At 39.4% G+C, this 16,205-nt stretch overlaps 1 protein-coding gene across 2 annotated transcripts in view; it reads left to right on the plus strand.

Annotated features, from left to right (window-relative positions):
• nphp4 (nephronophthisis 4) overlaps nt 1-16,205 on the plus strand; it is a 427,697-nt gene that overhangs the window by 126,724 nt on the left and 284,768 nt on the right. For both annotated transcript variants that reach the window (XM_063033463.1, XM_063033464.1), the window contains one exon: nt 8,512-8,648. In XM_063033463.1, the coding sequence (XP_062889533.1) occupies nt 8,512-8,648 (137 nt within the window). The remainder of the gene's footprint in view (nt 1-8,511; nt 8,649-16,205) is intronic.

Raw genomic sequence — 16,205 nt, forward strand, 5'->3', positions numbered from 1 at the left:
TTTTCTGCATGTTTCATGTTGCTTTACATAATCTCCCAGCTGTGTGCTCAGAGCAGTCCACCACATGGATTGCCTTGCTCTTAGAGACATTTTTTGATCCCTTGAGGTCCTTAGTGGATTTGACTAATTATTTTGGCATGCATAGAAGCAGGAATGATGAGGCTGGAGCTCCTAGCATCAAACCATCAAGATTGGTGAGTGTATCTCTTTTAAGCCAGTAAGGTCTGAGTTTGTGAGCTCCTTTTGGAACAGCTGGCCATCCATGCTCACATTGCTGCAGATTTGGTCCTTTTTCAACTCAGTGCAAATATCATCCAGTTTACTCTGTGATGCAGAAAAACTTTCATATATCTAAGCTAAGTTGGTATCTTCTGTGAGGGCGGGGTCAACTTTTGTCCACTCACTTTTGCTTGGCATCCTCGACAGAGTGACTGGCGTTGTGAGAGTTTTGCTAGGGACATGTTCAATGTCATAACAGTATTGCATAAGCCTCATTCTGAACCTTTGCAGATATGGAGGTAAGTCATCCAAGTGTTTCAAGGTGAGGAGGCTGACAAGTGTCTTGTGGTCTGTTTCAAGTAGGAATATAGTTCCTTTCTAATAGCAGCTGAAATGTACCCAAGCCCACGTGAGAGCCAGAATCTGCTTTTCGATTTGGGTGAAACGCTGTTCAGTAGGAGTCAGTACTCTTGATGAACATATCAGTTGTTTCTGTACAATACTGCAGTTTTACATGAGCACCCCCCTAAGGCCAAAGGAAGAGGCATCTGCAGAGACTTTAGTTTGGATCAAAGAATGCCAGTGTGGGCAGGGAGATAAGCTATGCTTTAAATGATAACAATTACTTCTCTCCTGTGGTGCGTCCCAGATTTTTCTAACATTTCTGTGAGAGACAAGGTCATGTAGTGGCTTTGTTTTCTCCACCAAATCTGAAATGAATTTTCCCAGCTGGTTTACCATGCTAAGGAAACTGCGGAACTCTGACACATTCGTAGGTTGTTCCATGTTCTGAACTCTTGCACTCCCTCTGAGGGCAGTTGGTGGCTCGAGAGCTTCACCTCTAACTTTGCAAATTTGGATTACTTTTTGTTCATGGTGACTCCAGCCTGTTTCAGTTTATCCAAGGCAGCTTCCACTTTTTTGTCATGTTTCTCACTCTGAAGATGAGGATATCATCCATGTGACAAACTATTCCTTCCTGTGCCTCAAATGGTTCATCCTCATCTGAAAGAAATCAGATGATGAGATGCCTAAAGGGAGTCTCTTGAAGGCATAGCATTCAAATAGTGTGATAAAGGTTGTGAGCTTCTGTGCCTCTGGAGCTAAACAAATCTGCCAGAACCCTGAGTTTGCATCCAGTTTGGTGAAGAACTTTGTTCCACCCAGCATAGCAGATGTGTGCTCACCAGAAGGCAGAATAAACTTCTCCAACCTGCTGCATTATTCAGTTTTATTAGATCAACACAGATCCTCACTGTGCTGTCTGGTTTGGGAACAGGAACAATGCATGCACACCAGTCAGTAGGTTCATGCACTCTAGTTATGATGTCAAGTGCCTCCATTTTCTCAAGTTCAGCATTGACTTTGTTCATCAATGAGACTGGTATATGCCTCACTGCGGTCAGAGAGTAGGGCATCACCCCTGGCCTCAGTTGGATAAGGTACAATTCTTTAAGAACTCCCAGGTCTGTGAACAATTCCAGTTACTTCTCCTGCCACTGAACATTGTTTAGTGAATCCAAACTTGCAAGAGGTTCAGGTTCTTGATCACATGTTGTCCCAGTAGTGGTGAGAAGAGTTTCTGAACAACATAGACATTCTCTTCTAACTATTTCTTATTTTTATGGATGGAAGTAGTAAACATTCCTTTCATACTGAGCTTATGTTTCCCTGGCCCCATGAGCACTTCGTTTGTTGGGTTTAGTGTAATACTTGGTTTCTTCACCAGTTATGTGAATAGACATTCAGGGATGGCTGTGACATCTGTCACGGTGTCCATTTTGAACGTCACTGCCTCATTTTGCAGCTGAGTCGCAGTACACCAGTCTTGTCTATTTCTCCAAAGAAAGCTCTCTCTTTGTCTGAATCATGGTCTTCTTTGACTTCCTGAAGAACTGTTTTTGAGTGACACTGGCTTTTTTAATGGCCAACTCAATTGTATTGGTGGCATTTCACTTATTTTGCTGGTCAGAGCCCTTAGACGTGGAATGGAGACTTGTAGCATCTCCAGCAGTTGGACATTTTACTTGCTCTTTGTTTTGCTTGTCTGTTTTGTTTGAGCTCTATTGTCATCTCTTCTGTAGCCCTTCTGACTGCACCCTTCTTTTTGTAAAGCTTCTAGCTTCTCTCCTTGAGAGTTTGACTGACTTCTCTGCCTTGTCTGTGTCTCTGTACACTTCCCCAGGCTAGTGGCCCACAGATTATAACAATGTATCCACCTCTGTATGCAGCTTGAAGGTGTTGCCTAGCAACCCTGGGGAGGTCTCAGCTCAACCTCAGTGCATACAGTCCAGGCCGATTAGTCCCTAGACACTTCCCATAGATATTTTATGTGAAGAAGAACAGACTTACTGCAATTTTTTTTCTTGTTGGGGTTTTCCTTTGGTCTGTAGCTTGAATTATAAAACCATATAACTGTATAACAATTACAGCACGGAAACAGGCCATCTTGGCCCTCCTAATCTGTGCCGATCTCCTACTCTCACCTAGTCCCACCGACCTGCACTTGATCCATAACCCTCCATACCTTTCCTGTCCATATATCTATCCATTTTAACTTTAAATGACAACATCGAACCTGCCTCAACCACTTCTGCTGGAAGCTCATTCCACACAGCCACTACTATCTGAGTAAAGAGGTTCCCCCTCATATTACCCCTAAACTTTTGCCCTTTAACTCTCAACTCATATCCTCTTGTTTGAATCGCCCCCACTCTCAATGGAAAAAGCCTATCCAGGTCAACTGTATCAATCTCCCTCATAATTTTGAACACTTCTATCAAGTCCCCTCTCAACCTTCTACGTTGCAAAGAATAGAGACCTAACTTGTTCAACCTTTCGAATTCATCAATGATCAAGCACTTCCGACACCATGTTTTGTCGATATGAAGGGGAGTGCAGAGGGAGACACTCGGGTGGTGGCATGCAGGCTATTCAACTGAACTTTATTGATAATGCTGCTCAGTACAGTATGTGAACTCCTTCCATGTGGGAGTGGCAAACTGACTGACATAGGAATACCCCTATTAACTACCACAACACCTCCCTCCCCTTTTAGTTTGCTATGTCATTCAATTGGATCATTTGATAAGTTGATGTTGACATGAACTCCTTTTTCTTGCTTAATTCCCAGAAACCTTTAAGCCAGAAATAAGTGCATTTCAGGCTTGAAGGTACTCAGTGCCTCTGCCCACAGAGGCACCTGGAGTAGAAAGTTCCAAAGATTCATGTCCATCTAAGTGGACAAGTTCTTTCACATCTGCTTCAAATGACAGATCCTTAATGTGAATCTATGCTCACTAGTTTTAGTTTCTTCCATGTGAGAGAAAAATATCTTCTCAGCATCCGTTCAATCGAACTTACCTCAGAGTTTATGTTGCGAAAAGATCACATCTTATTCATTTAACAAACACAAGAAAATAGGAGTAGAGTACACCTGTTGGCCCTGAAAGCCAGACTCACTATTAAAATGATTATGGCTGATCTGTCCAAGACCTTAACTCCTCTGAGTTCCTCCAGAATTTTGTGTGTGTAACTCCTCTTCTGTGTCAGTTCCTCATAGCCTTCTATAGTTCTGGTATTCAAATGTCTACTACCTTTTTATATCTCCCCAATTAACCTCTATAGCCCTCTGGGATAAGTAATTCGAGAGGTTTATGTCCATCTATGATTTTATGAAGTCCTTCCGTTTTAGATTACTCCTAAACCTTATCTTTTAACCATGTACACCCATTTGAGATTCCCCCACTAGTGGAAATATCTCAACATCTCCCTTGTCATGTTCCCTTATGATCTTCCCTTAAGATCACCTTTGTGTAGAGTACCCATTTTAGAAATCTTGTGCTGGCAATATGGAGTGCCCACCGCAGATGACAGATCTTAATTGATTACAGCCTTGATGTTGAGCTAACATAAGATACTGGTAGTCACTCATCCCAATGATAGTGTGATGGTACCTGTTGCAGATGGTCCAAGTCTTTGAAGTTCAAGCAGAGGATCTCCACTGCTTAGTGGAGAATTTCTTGAGGTGTTAGTCTTCTACTTTTTTTTTTACCTCAGATGACTCAAGATTGCATTAGTGGAGATAATAGTGACTTTTATCATTGCTGAAAGGTGATTCCTAAGATGCCTAAGTGATCCAGGTTATCCAGTGTTCTATTTTGGACCTTTAAAACTTTGGGTGTTATGATGCAGAGGTGGCAGATTGGCAGAAGTCCTTTGTCTTGTCGAGATTTTGTGTAAGGTCCATTCTTGTATGCATCAGAGAATAAGTCAACAGTAATTTTGAACTTATCCTTTGAGCATGCACATGGACAAGCATTATTTTCAAAAGGTAAGACCATATAGGAGAAGACTGAAACTATTTAACCCATCGAGTCTGCTTCATCATTCAAACATGGCTGATTTTTTTTCAACACCATTTTTCTGCCTTCTCCTTATAATTCCTATATCCATCAAATATTCTATTGATCTCTGCCTTAAATACACCCAATGACAACTTTCACAGCTCTCTGTGGCAACAAATTCCACACATTCACCACCCTCTGGCTGAAAAAGTCCTTATTTTTTCAGTTTTAATGGACACATCCCTTTATTTTGCACTGTGCCCTTGAATCCTTTACTTTCCTACTAATAGAAGGATCCTCTGTATGTCTACTTTATCCGGGGCTTTCAGTATCTGGTGGGTTTCAATAAAATTCTTCCTCATCCTTCTGAACTCCATCAAGCCCAGAGGCATCAAATACTCTTCTTAGGTTGTTAAGCTTGCCATTTCTAAGATCACTCTTGTGAACCTCCTCTGGACTCTCTCCAGGGCCAGCACATCTTTTCTTAGATACAGACTTCTGGAAGGTACAGTTGACTACTCCTCACTGCACATAAATGGCTCTGTGGAGAGAGTGAGGAGCACCAAGTTTCTGGGTGGGCACTTAATGGACGATTTCACCTGGTCCCTCAACACCACCTCTTTAGTCAAGAAAGCACAGCAGCGTCTCCTCTCCTCTTTGGAGATTGGCAAGCAAGGCTCCTTGCCTCTCCCCCATTCTAATGATTTTTTTACAGCAGCACCATTGAATTGCAAGAATCTGACTGCAAGACCCTATGAAGGATTGTGCGGACTGCTGAGAGGATTATCAGGGTCTCCTTTCCACGCATTCGAGATACTTATCAGGAGCACTACATATGCAGGGACCCTGGCATTGACAATGATCCCTCCCATTCATCCCACAATCCATCTGATCCCCACTAACAGGCAGGAGGTACCGATACATTAGACCAAGGACTGCTAGGATGTGAACCAGCTTCTTCACCCAGGGTGTGAGACTACTGAACTCTGTAGCACCACCCAAGTGTCCTCACTTATGTAGCACCAGTAGCACTACATTTACTTTTTGACTTGTGTCGTAAATGTACCTTATGGTAGATGTCAATCTTCTAGGATATATATTTCATTATTTATTAACTTATGCACAAATGAGAGATGTGTTTGAGTGATGAACTTGCATTTGTTGTGATAATATTCCAAGATGTGCTCTAGAATTCATTAGTTCACAGTGTGAACGTTGATGGGAAGGCCATCATTTATCGCCCATCCCTAATTGAATGGTCTGTGAGGCTATTTCACAAAGCAGCTAAGAGCCATGCATATTAGTGGATCTGGAGTAGTATGCAATCAAGACCCAAAAGGCTGCAAACTTCGTTCCCTGAGGGGCACTCATGAATCTTGAAAGGTTTGTACAATAATCTGGTAGTTTCGTACTTACCAGTACTTAAGCTAAGCTTCAACTTTTTAGATTACCCAGCTGTATTAAAATCTTATTTATGGATCAGTGATCCAGCATTTGGATACATTAGTGGGAACAGAGCAGGCTTTGCTGTATTTATACACTCATCGTGCTTATTTAACTTGGTATTAGATTCTTTGCACCAAAACCAACAGGTAGGCTTTGAAGAATCTAACTCATGTTATTTCTGCAAATGATCAAATATAAAATTATTATATTTTCTGGTCAGTCAAGTGGGACTCAAGCCTGATAAATTTTGTGTTAAATCACTTCAATTATTATGAACTGAAAAGTGCTTCATTTACACCATGACCAAATGCTGTATGTTTACAACCAGCAATTAAGACGTATGGGAAGTTTAAACAGAATCTCTGACAATTCTCTTGTTTGTGTATTTACTAAATTGTTTGTGTTTCTTTATACATAAGGTGCTTTTATTTTTGAATTAAACATGTTTTCTTAAACTGTTTCTGAGTCTTTGAGAAGATTGATATGATTAACCTATATGGAGTAGAGTGTGGGATGAGGATGCACTGATTGATAGGTGGGGACAGGAATCTTGTTTTTAGTTAGTAGCACAGTTTACATTTCCATTTAAAATAATTGTTCAAGATAAATTTTACCAGTGGTACTTGAAAACTTCTGTACTTTTTAGTTGTTTCTATTCTCTATTTTATGAAAACTGAAGAATGTTGAGCTCATTAATGATATCTGTTCAAAGTTCAAAGGAAGTTTATTATCAAAGTACATCTATGTCACCATATTCTACCTTAACATTAACTTCCTTGTGAGAAGTCACAGTAACTACAAAGAAACAGCATGGAATCAATGAACAAGATGGACTGACAACCAATGTGCAAAAGACAGTAAACTGTACAAATCAAACAAAATAATGATAATAATTAAACAATAAATATTGGGAAATATGAGTATAATTCAAGTGGGAATTCATTTTCTAATCCATAATCTTTCCTATTTGCTGATCAGTACCTGTAGTCCTAAAATATTATTATTGCAAAAATAACTTTAAAGGTTGTATACAGTTATTTTTCTTATTCTGCTATATAATATTCAGGATGAGTGATGAGAAAACAGGCTATTTCTGGCAAAATATTTTTCATTTTGCCATTTAAAAAATGAAATGGTGGACATTATTTAATGTTATCATTTACTTTTTAAAAAGCATTTGCTAACTATAAGAGACTTCTGCAGAACATTTATTTTGGTCATGTCAACACTGTTGTCATTTAGTTGTACTTACTAACTGAGAAATACATTAGTTGATTGATCTGTCTTGCATAAATTAAACTTGCAAATAGTTAAATACATAGTCAAATTAAAAAATTAGAAAACTTGGATGGCAGTACAGGAACAACATTTTTTGAATGCATGTGACACAAAATGGCTACCCTGATTACATAGGGGCATTTAGTTAGAATCTTGGAGTCTTACGGTACAGAAACAGGCTGACCAAGATGCCCATCTAAGCTAATTCAATTTTCCTGCATTTTTTTCCACGTTCCTCTAAACTTTTCTCAGCTATGTAAGTGTCCAAATTAAATATTGTAATTCTACTCGCATTTAACACTTCATCCACCAACTCATTCCGTAGACTGTATGCACAATCTCCTTCATGAAGAGGTTGCCCCCAGGAAGTTGCCCCTCAGGTCCCCTTTAAATCTTTCCCCTCTCATCCTGAACTGATTTTCTCCAGTTTTTAACACAAAATATCAGAAGTATCAAAGTGGGAGGGAAATAAGTGATCAATTGAATGACTATCATATTATTTTCTTTGAATCTTGCTGTGTCCCAGAAAACTAGTCATTACAAGGCTGTGTTCAAAAATCAAAGTTCGAAGTAAAATTTATTACCAGATTACATACATGTCAGCACATACAACTCAGATTATTTTTCCAGTGGGCATACTAAGCAAATCTATAGAATAGTAACTGTAAACAAGATCAATGAACAACAAACTGTGCAAACGCAAATATAAATAAATAGCAGTAAATAACAAGCATGAAATAAGAAGACGAAGAGTCCTTAAAGTGAGACCATCCATTGTGAGAATACCAGAAGTAGAATGAGTGTAGTTATCCCCTTTTTTCATACCAGATAGCTGAGGGGTAGTAATTGTTCTTGAACCTTGTAGTGTAAGTCCCAAGGCACTTGTACCTTCTACCTGATGGCGGCCGTGAGAAAACAGCATGGTTTGAATGGTGAGAATCTTTGATGATACAAGCTGCTTTTCAACGGCAAAGTTTCATGTTGGTGTGCTCAGTGGTTGGGTGTTTTACCGAATCCACTACTTTTTATAGGATTTTCCGCTCAAAGGCATTGATGTTTCCATACCAGGCCGCAATGCAGCCGGTCAGCACACATCTATAGCAGTTTACCAAGGTTTTTAATGACATGCCGAATCTCTGCAGTCTCCTGAGGAAGCAGAGGCATAACTTCAAAAATAGTTTTCTTGTTTTAATTATAACGAATCTTTTATATTTGATTCAAGGTGATGCTTTGAAGAAACCTCATTTACTGAAGACTGTAACGTGTTTCTTGGATAAATTGTCACTTCAGCTATACCCAACAGTGGAAAAATTTGAAGAGGAGCTGGTGGAATTGCTTAATGCAGACAGGCTGTTTAAGGTATGGCAGAGCAATGGATAATGCTGATATTGCATGCCTTTTCCAACTTTATTCACAATATTTTCCCTTCACTTGTGATTGCCATTGATATGAGTTGTTATAATCAAGTGGTGTGAGGGTCATCAGTGCTTTTTCAATTTTTATCCTTGATGCTACTCTGACAATAGGAAACAGCGACCACCAATGAAAGTGTGTACTTGTGTTTGGCTTAAGGGGAGCTGAATTAGCAAAGTATTGGTATGCAGAGTTACTGCAATGTGCACTAACCATGATTAATCTTAAAATCCTTCGAACTATTTTTTGAAGTTATGCTGATGATTGGAACAGGAGATTTATTGGTGTAGTAAATAAGTTACTTGGTAATTTACCTGGAGCACACTATTCCCTCCATTTAGGAGGACCTATGGATCTAGGACCCTGTCTTTCAACACGTTGGTGTGGCTCAGAACAGCGGCACTCATTACCTGTTCGAGAGAAATCTAAAACAAAATTAACATTACATAAGAATTAACTTAAAAAAAACCAAAAACGACAGTTCAGAATATTAAATGAACTTTATTAAATCCAAGTAAAATGCTTAACCAATTCTTCTCCCACAGCTGATTTTTCCCATTCATCCACTGAAACAGCTGTGTATTGGAAGCAGGGGTTTAACCACCAAAACGTAATTCCTGAGGCACAGGAAGCTGGAATCTTGTGCAAAACCAAGCTTTGGAGGAGCTCAGGCAGCATCTGTGGAGGCCAAGTGATGGTCAATATTTTAGATTGAGAATTGTACTGGGGCTGAGATTGTAAAGGAGAGATGTCCAGAGTATAGTGGTGAGGAGGAGGGGTGAGGTGGGAGGTGGAAAATAGATCATAGAGTTATCATAGAGCACTACAGTACAGAACAGATTTAGGCCATTCGGCCCATCTAGTCCATGCTGAACTATTAATCTGCCTTGTCCCTTTGACCAGCACCTGCATCATAGCCTCCGTACTTCTCTCATCCATGTACCTATTCAGATTTCTCTTAAATGCTGAATTTGAACCCTCATCCACCATTCCTGTGGCATTGTTCCACATTCTCACCACCTTCTGAGGGAAGAGGTTCCCCCTCATGTTCCCTTTAAACATAATCATCTTTCACTCTTAACCCATGACCTCTAGTTTTAGTCTTGCACAGTAGCATAGTGCATAATGCTTTACAGTACAGGCAACCTGGGTTCAATTCTCACCTGTAAGGACTTTGTATGTTCTTCACCATGTCTGAGTGGGTTTCTTCCTGGTGTTTCCTCCCACAGTCCAAAGATGTACCAGTTGGTAGGTTAAATGGCCAGTGTAAATTGTTCTGTTATTAGGCTAGGACTAAATCGGGGAATCACTGGGCAGCAGTGCGGCTTGAAGGGCTGGAAGGGCCTACTCAACACCCTTCAGTCCTGACGAAGGGTCTCGGCTTGAAATGTCGACTGTACTTCTTCCTATGGATGCTGTCTGGCTTGCTGCGTTTCACCAGCATTTTGTATGTGTTGCATGGAGCTAAATAGATGGGGAGATCTTAATGGAATTTTACTAGATCACTAGATGCAAAGTGCTCCCCTACACAAACTTCTGTCACGTGTCCTGCTTTATTCCCTGAGGAGATCTGGTATCACACTCTCTCTAGATGAGATCTCTATGTATTGATTAAGGAAACTTACCTGAACACTTTTGACAAACCCTATCCCATACAACCCTTTTACTGTATGGGGGTCCCAGTCAATATGTGCAACTGTCTGCATCTCTCTACAAGTTTGCTCCTGATAAGTAGATACAGATGTCATGAGGTCGATGGTTAAATGGGATAAGTTGAGCCAGGTGAGGAGGGAAGGTGGAGAAAGTGTCTGTTGTCCCTCAGAGGCATGCAAAGTGTAGCTTGTGTTTTCCCTTAAGATTGGGACGGATACAGAAAAATTGATAGGTAGGCAAGAATATTGGTTACACACAAAATGCTGGAGGAACTCAGCAGATCAGGTAGTATCACCTTCAGGACTGATGAAGGGTTTTGGCCCAAACATTGACTATTTATTCCTCTATAAATGCTGCCTGACCTGTTGAATTCCTCCATCATTTTGTGTATGTTACTTTGGATCTCCAGAATCTCTTATGTTTACAAATCAGGATCAATATGGTACAATCAGTGTATCTAACGGGTGACAAGTAATCATAGCATAAACGGTAATTATGGCACAGTTAGTGTAATTAGTATAATCCTGGTATTTTGTGAGAATGGGGACAGCCATGGGAGAATTGCTCAGGCATGGAAGAATGCAATGGGAGAATTGTTCAGGCATGGAAGAATGCAATGGGAGAATTGTTCAGGCATGGAAGAATGCAATGGGAGAATTGTTCAGGCATGGAAGAATGCAATGGGAGAATTGTTCAGGCATGGAAGAATGCAATGGGAGAATAGCTCAGGCATGGAATTAATGCATTGTAGAGTGTTCCCTTGCCAAATTCAGATATTCCATGGATGATAACTAATGAAGGATTAAAATTAATTCTGAACTTTAAACAATTGTTACCAGGTAGATACCTGCATATAGGAGAGTTAATCCAGAGCAGGGATGGGAGTGCTTTTGTGGCAATGGAGGTGTAAAGGGGATAAAATGCCAATTTCCAACTAATCCTTTAATATAAGTCAGGATGGATCGGATATTTGCTGAGAAAAATATCCTTGCGCAAACATGCTCTATAATAGTATCAGTGGAATGGAATGAGTTTCATAGGTGATAGAGCATAACTACATACTAGAGCATGTGACTATGTAGTATGCTTAACATTACTAACGAGTGAGGAACATATAGAAAGTGGGTTCAGATGGTAGGTGGAAAAACTACAATTTAAAAAGAAGCAGTCCTGACGAAGGGTCTCGGCCTGAAACGTTGACTGCACCTCTTCCTACAGATGCTGCTTGGCCTGCTGCGTTCACCAGCAACTTTGATGTAAGTTGTTTTAGACATAGCTTGTGCTCTAGCAACAATTCTAAGAAATTGTTGAACATAGATTCTCTTAGCTATGCAATTGGAGTACACTCCTCTACAGAAAAGAAATGTCTACTGATTTATGATAGCCATATTACAGGTATGTTATCTACTAGTTTTTTTTTGTTATTTTTAGTTTTTTTTTCTAGTAAGTACATTTTTGGAGGATTTTGAGTCTTGCAGTACTTAAAGGATTCCAGGTAGAGGTTTTAGAATTGCTAATATCTCACACATATTTCAACAAATACTTATTATTGGAAATCTTTCCAGGATTTCCTTCCAATTTAATCTGCTAGACTGGTTTGCTCCTGAAAGATTTTTGCTTCATTCTTTTTTGTTTGAGAATGAGTACTTCTGCAGTGAATACTAGGCAAAATTCACAACACGATTGTTAAACTTATTTTGAAGTTAAGATCTGTAAAAGAAATACACTATGACTGCAGCAGTCAAAGGTGTATTGCTTAGTTATCTTTAAAGTATTGCTAACATCTTCAAAGGAAAAACCTGAGAAGCAAAAAAATGTTAAGATTTGGTATTCCAGTGGCAATACATCTTTTTTTGTATTCTGCCATTTATAAATTTAAATTTGTTGTATTGATAGCTCGATAGAATACTATTTTCTGATGAACGTCCAAATTCCTTTCAAACTACATGCAGGCTCTATTTGTCATTCATGATATGCAAAGATTCAGTGACAGGAGTGGATCTCATACTACTTTCAGCGACAAACAAGTTTCTTCAAAGTATTTTCTTAGCAGTCTTGAGATGTAACAAGGTTCTTTATAATATTAATAATGTATATAGTAATAACATGAAATATTCATTTCAAGACAAGTAGGTTTGCAAGAACATGCTGTTAATGAAAAGGCAAGTTCAGAAAATTACTTGTTATGTTGCAGTTTGTTGTGATCTGTGCTTAATTTAATAATAGGCTTGTGTGAATAATTTTATTTAGGAAGTGCTGGTATGTTGATTAATAAGGATCTTTAAAAGTTGGAAAGGGGCTGCACAGTAGGGTAGTTGTTACCACCATGGTAGTTGTCGTCAATGTAACAGTGACCTGGGTTCAATTCCTGCTGCTGCCTTTAAGGAGTTTGTACGTTCTCCCTGTGACCATGTGGGTTTCTTCCGGGTGCTGCAGTTTCCTCCCGTGGTCCAAAGATGTACCAGTTGGTAGGTTAATTGGGCATTGTAAGTTGATTCATGATTAGGCTGTTAAATCAGGGGATTAATGGCAACGTGGCTCATAGTGCTGGAAGAACTATTCTGTGCTGTATCTCAATAAATAAATAAATTTTGGATAATTTAGAGAATCTACTTTGTGTTACTTAACTATTTACAAAAAAACTTGTATATAGCAATCAACAGGAATTCTGCAGATGCTGGAAATTCAAGCAACATACATCAAAGTTGCTGGTGAACGCAGCAGGCCAAGCAGCATCTATAGGAAGAGGCGCAGTCAACGTTTCAGGCCGAGACCCTTCGTCAGGACTAACTGAAGGAAGAGTGAGTAAGGGATTTGAAAGCTGGAGGGGGAGGGGGAGATGCATCTCCCCCTCCCCCTCCAGCTTTCAAATCCCTTACTCACTCTTCCTTCAGTTAGTCCTGACGAAGGGTCTCGGCCTGAAACGTTGACTGCGCCTCTTCCTATAGATGCTGCTTGGCCTGCTGCGTTCACCAGCAACTTTGATATATAGCAGTCATTGTTTTGTCAAAATAAGAAACTATTTTCTTTGGATAAAGAATAATGAACTTTTATGGATTGTGGCTGACCTAAAATCATTCCAGATTTTGATGAATTCATACATAATGAGGAAAAGTTTGTCTGGTTTTTAACATCCTTATTACAAGAAATTACCACTTAGAAGTCATTTCGGATACCAGTTATTTTTCCAGCATACCCTATTCAATGAACTATGCAGTTGGTTTACAATTTATTAAATAGGACTGTACCCATCTAGATCTTTCCAATGTGCAAGTCTGTAAAGTGAATGTTTTATGAGTTCTTCATAAATGGTTTCACTTTGGAGTTCTGATCACATTCACAAAAGAGATCCAATAATTTCGTGCAAGAGTTACGTACTACCAATTTGGCTGATATTATATCTGCTCTCTAGTTAGAACAACTGAACCCAGTTGTATCTTTTCCAATTGTTATTTAGTTATCATGGATATTGCTATTGTTAATTTTTTTTACTTTAAGGTTAACTAGTGTTGATTATTGAAAGATAACACAGAACTTCTTCAATACTATAAACATGCAGACATAAAAAATTATAAAAAGCATTCCCCCCCCCCTTGGAAGTGTTCAGGTTTTATTGTTTTACAACATTGAATCACAGTGGATTTAATTTGGCACTTTTGTCACCGATGTACAGAAATGAATCTTTTATGTCAAAGTGAAAACAAATGTCTACAAATTAGTCTAAATTTATTACAATTATTAAACACAAAATAATTGATTGCATAATTACTCACTCCCTTTAAGTCAGCATTTAGTAGATGCGCCTTTGGCAGCAATTACAATCTTGAGTCCATCCTGACCTCTCTATCAGCTTTGCACATCTGGGCACTGCAATTTTTCGCCATTCTTCTTTACAAAACTGCTCAAGCTCTGTCAGATTGCACGGGAATTGTAAGTGAACAGCCCTTTTCAAGTCCAGCCACAAGTTCTCAATTAGATTGAGGTCTGGACTCTGACTTGGCCACTTCAGGACATTAACTTTGTTGTTTTTAAGCCATTCCTGTGTCGCTTTGGCTTTATGCCTGGGGTCATTGTCTTGCTGGAAAACAAATCTTCTGTCAAGTCGCAGTTCTCTTGCAGACTGCAGCAGGTTTTCCCTGTACTTTGCTGCATTCATTTTACCCTCTACCTTTACGAGCCTTTCAGGGCCTGTTATAGTGAAACATCCCCACAGCATGATGCAGTCACTACCATGCTTCACGATAGTGATGGTGTGTTTTTGATGATGTGTGGTGGTTGGCTTATGCCAAACATAGTGTTTAGTCTGATGACCAAAAAGCTCAATTTTGGTTACATCAGAGCATAGAACCTCCCAGCTGACTTTAGAGTCTCCTACGTGCCTTTTGGCAAACTCTAGTTGAGATTTCATGTGAGTTTTTTTTCAACAGTGGCTTTCTCTTTGCCACTGTCCCATAAAGCTGCGACTGGTGAAGCACTCAGACAACAATTGTTATATGCACAGTCTCTCCCATCTCAGCCACTGAAGCTTGTAACTCCTCCAGAGTTGTCATAGGCACCTTGGTGGCCTCCCTCACTAGTCCCCTTCTTGCACAGTCACTCAGTTTTTGAAGATCACCTGCTCAAGGCAGATTCACAGTTGTGGCATATTCTTTCCATTTCTTGATGATTGGCTTAACTGAACTCCAAGAGATATTCATTGACTTGGAAATTTTCTTGTATTCATCTCCTGACTTATGCTTTTCAATATCCTTTTTGTGGAGTTGCTTGGAGTGTTCATTTGTCTTTATGGTGTAGTTTTTGCGAGGATACTGACTCACCAGCAGTTGGACCTTGCAAGACAGGTATATCTTTACTACAATCAGTTGAAACACCTTGACTGTACACAGGTAATCTCCATTTAACTAATTGTGTGACTTCTCATACCAATTGGCTACACCAGTGATGATTTGGTGTGTCATCTTAAAGGGGGAGGGGGTTGAATACTTAGGCAATCAATTATTTTGTGTTTTATATTTGTAATTCACTTAGATCACTTTGTAGAGATCTGTTTTCACTTTGATACGGAATAGTTTCTTTCTGTTATCAGTGTCAAAAAAAGCCGAATTAAATCCACTGTCATTCAATGTTGTAAAACAATGAAACATGAAAAATTCCAAGGGGGTGAATACCTTTTATAGGTGCTGTTTCTGTACCCTTCTTTGTGAATAGAATTTGATTTGACTCATCTTACTCTTCTCCAGCAAACGCCATTGATGAGGCTAAGATAGTGCAACTACTGCACATGTACCCCATTCGCTGTGCTTCATGTTAATTCTACTCCAATACTCTTTCTTTCCTTTTTCTTATGTGCTTGCCTGGCTTTACATTAACCTACTACCTTATTTTATTTTTAAGACTTTAATTTAATTGAGGACAATATGTCTTCAACTGCTTTTTTTTTGAATATTATTGCCATTTTTCTTACATCCACATCTGGCCCAGTTGACCTGGATTCCATCCTGACCTCGAGTGCTGTCTGTTTAGAGTTTGTACATCCTCTCCTTGACTCCGTGAGTTTCCCCTTAGTGCTCTGGTTTCTGCCCATATCCTTAAAGTAGGTTAATTGGTTACTGTAAACTACCCCAATGTAGGTGGGTGGTGGAAGAATAACGGAAAAAAGCAGGAGAATGGGAGTGGTGGAGTTGTTCTGAGAGCCAACATAGACTTGAGTCAAGTGGCTTCTTTCTCTGTCAAAAAAATATGCAAAATAGTGTGGAACTATAAGAATACGCTGTATACTGAGCAGGATTCCATACATGTTCAATATAACTTTTCTGCTTTACAATACACTATGTTGCATGCTTTTTGGAA

This window comes from Mobula hypostoma, chromosome 25 (genome assembly GCF_963921235.1).
Source record: "Mobula hypostoma chromosome 25, sMobHyp1.1, whole genome shotgun sequence".
Lineage (NCBI taxonomy): Eukaryota > Metazoa > Chordata > Chondrichthyes > Myliobatiformes > Myliobatidae > Mobula > Mobula hypostoma.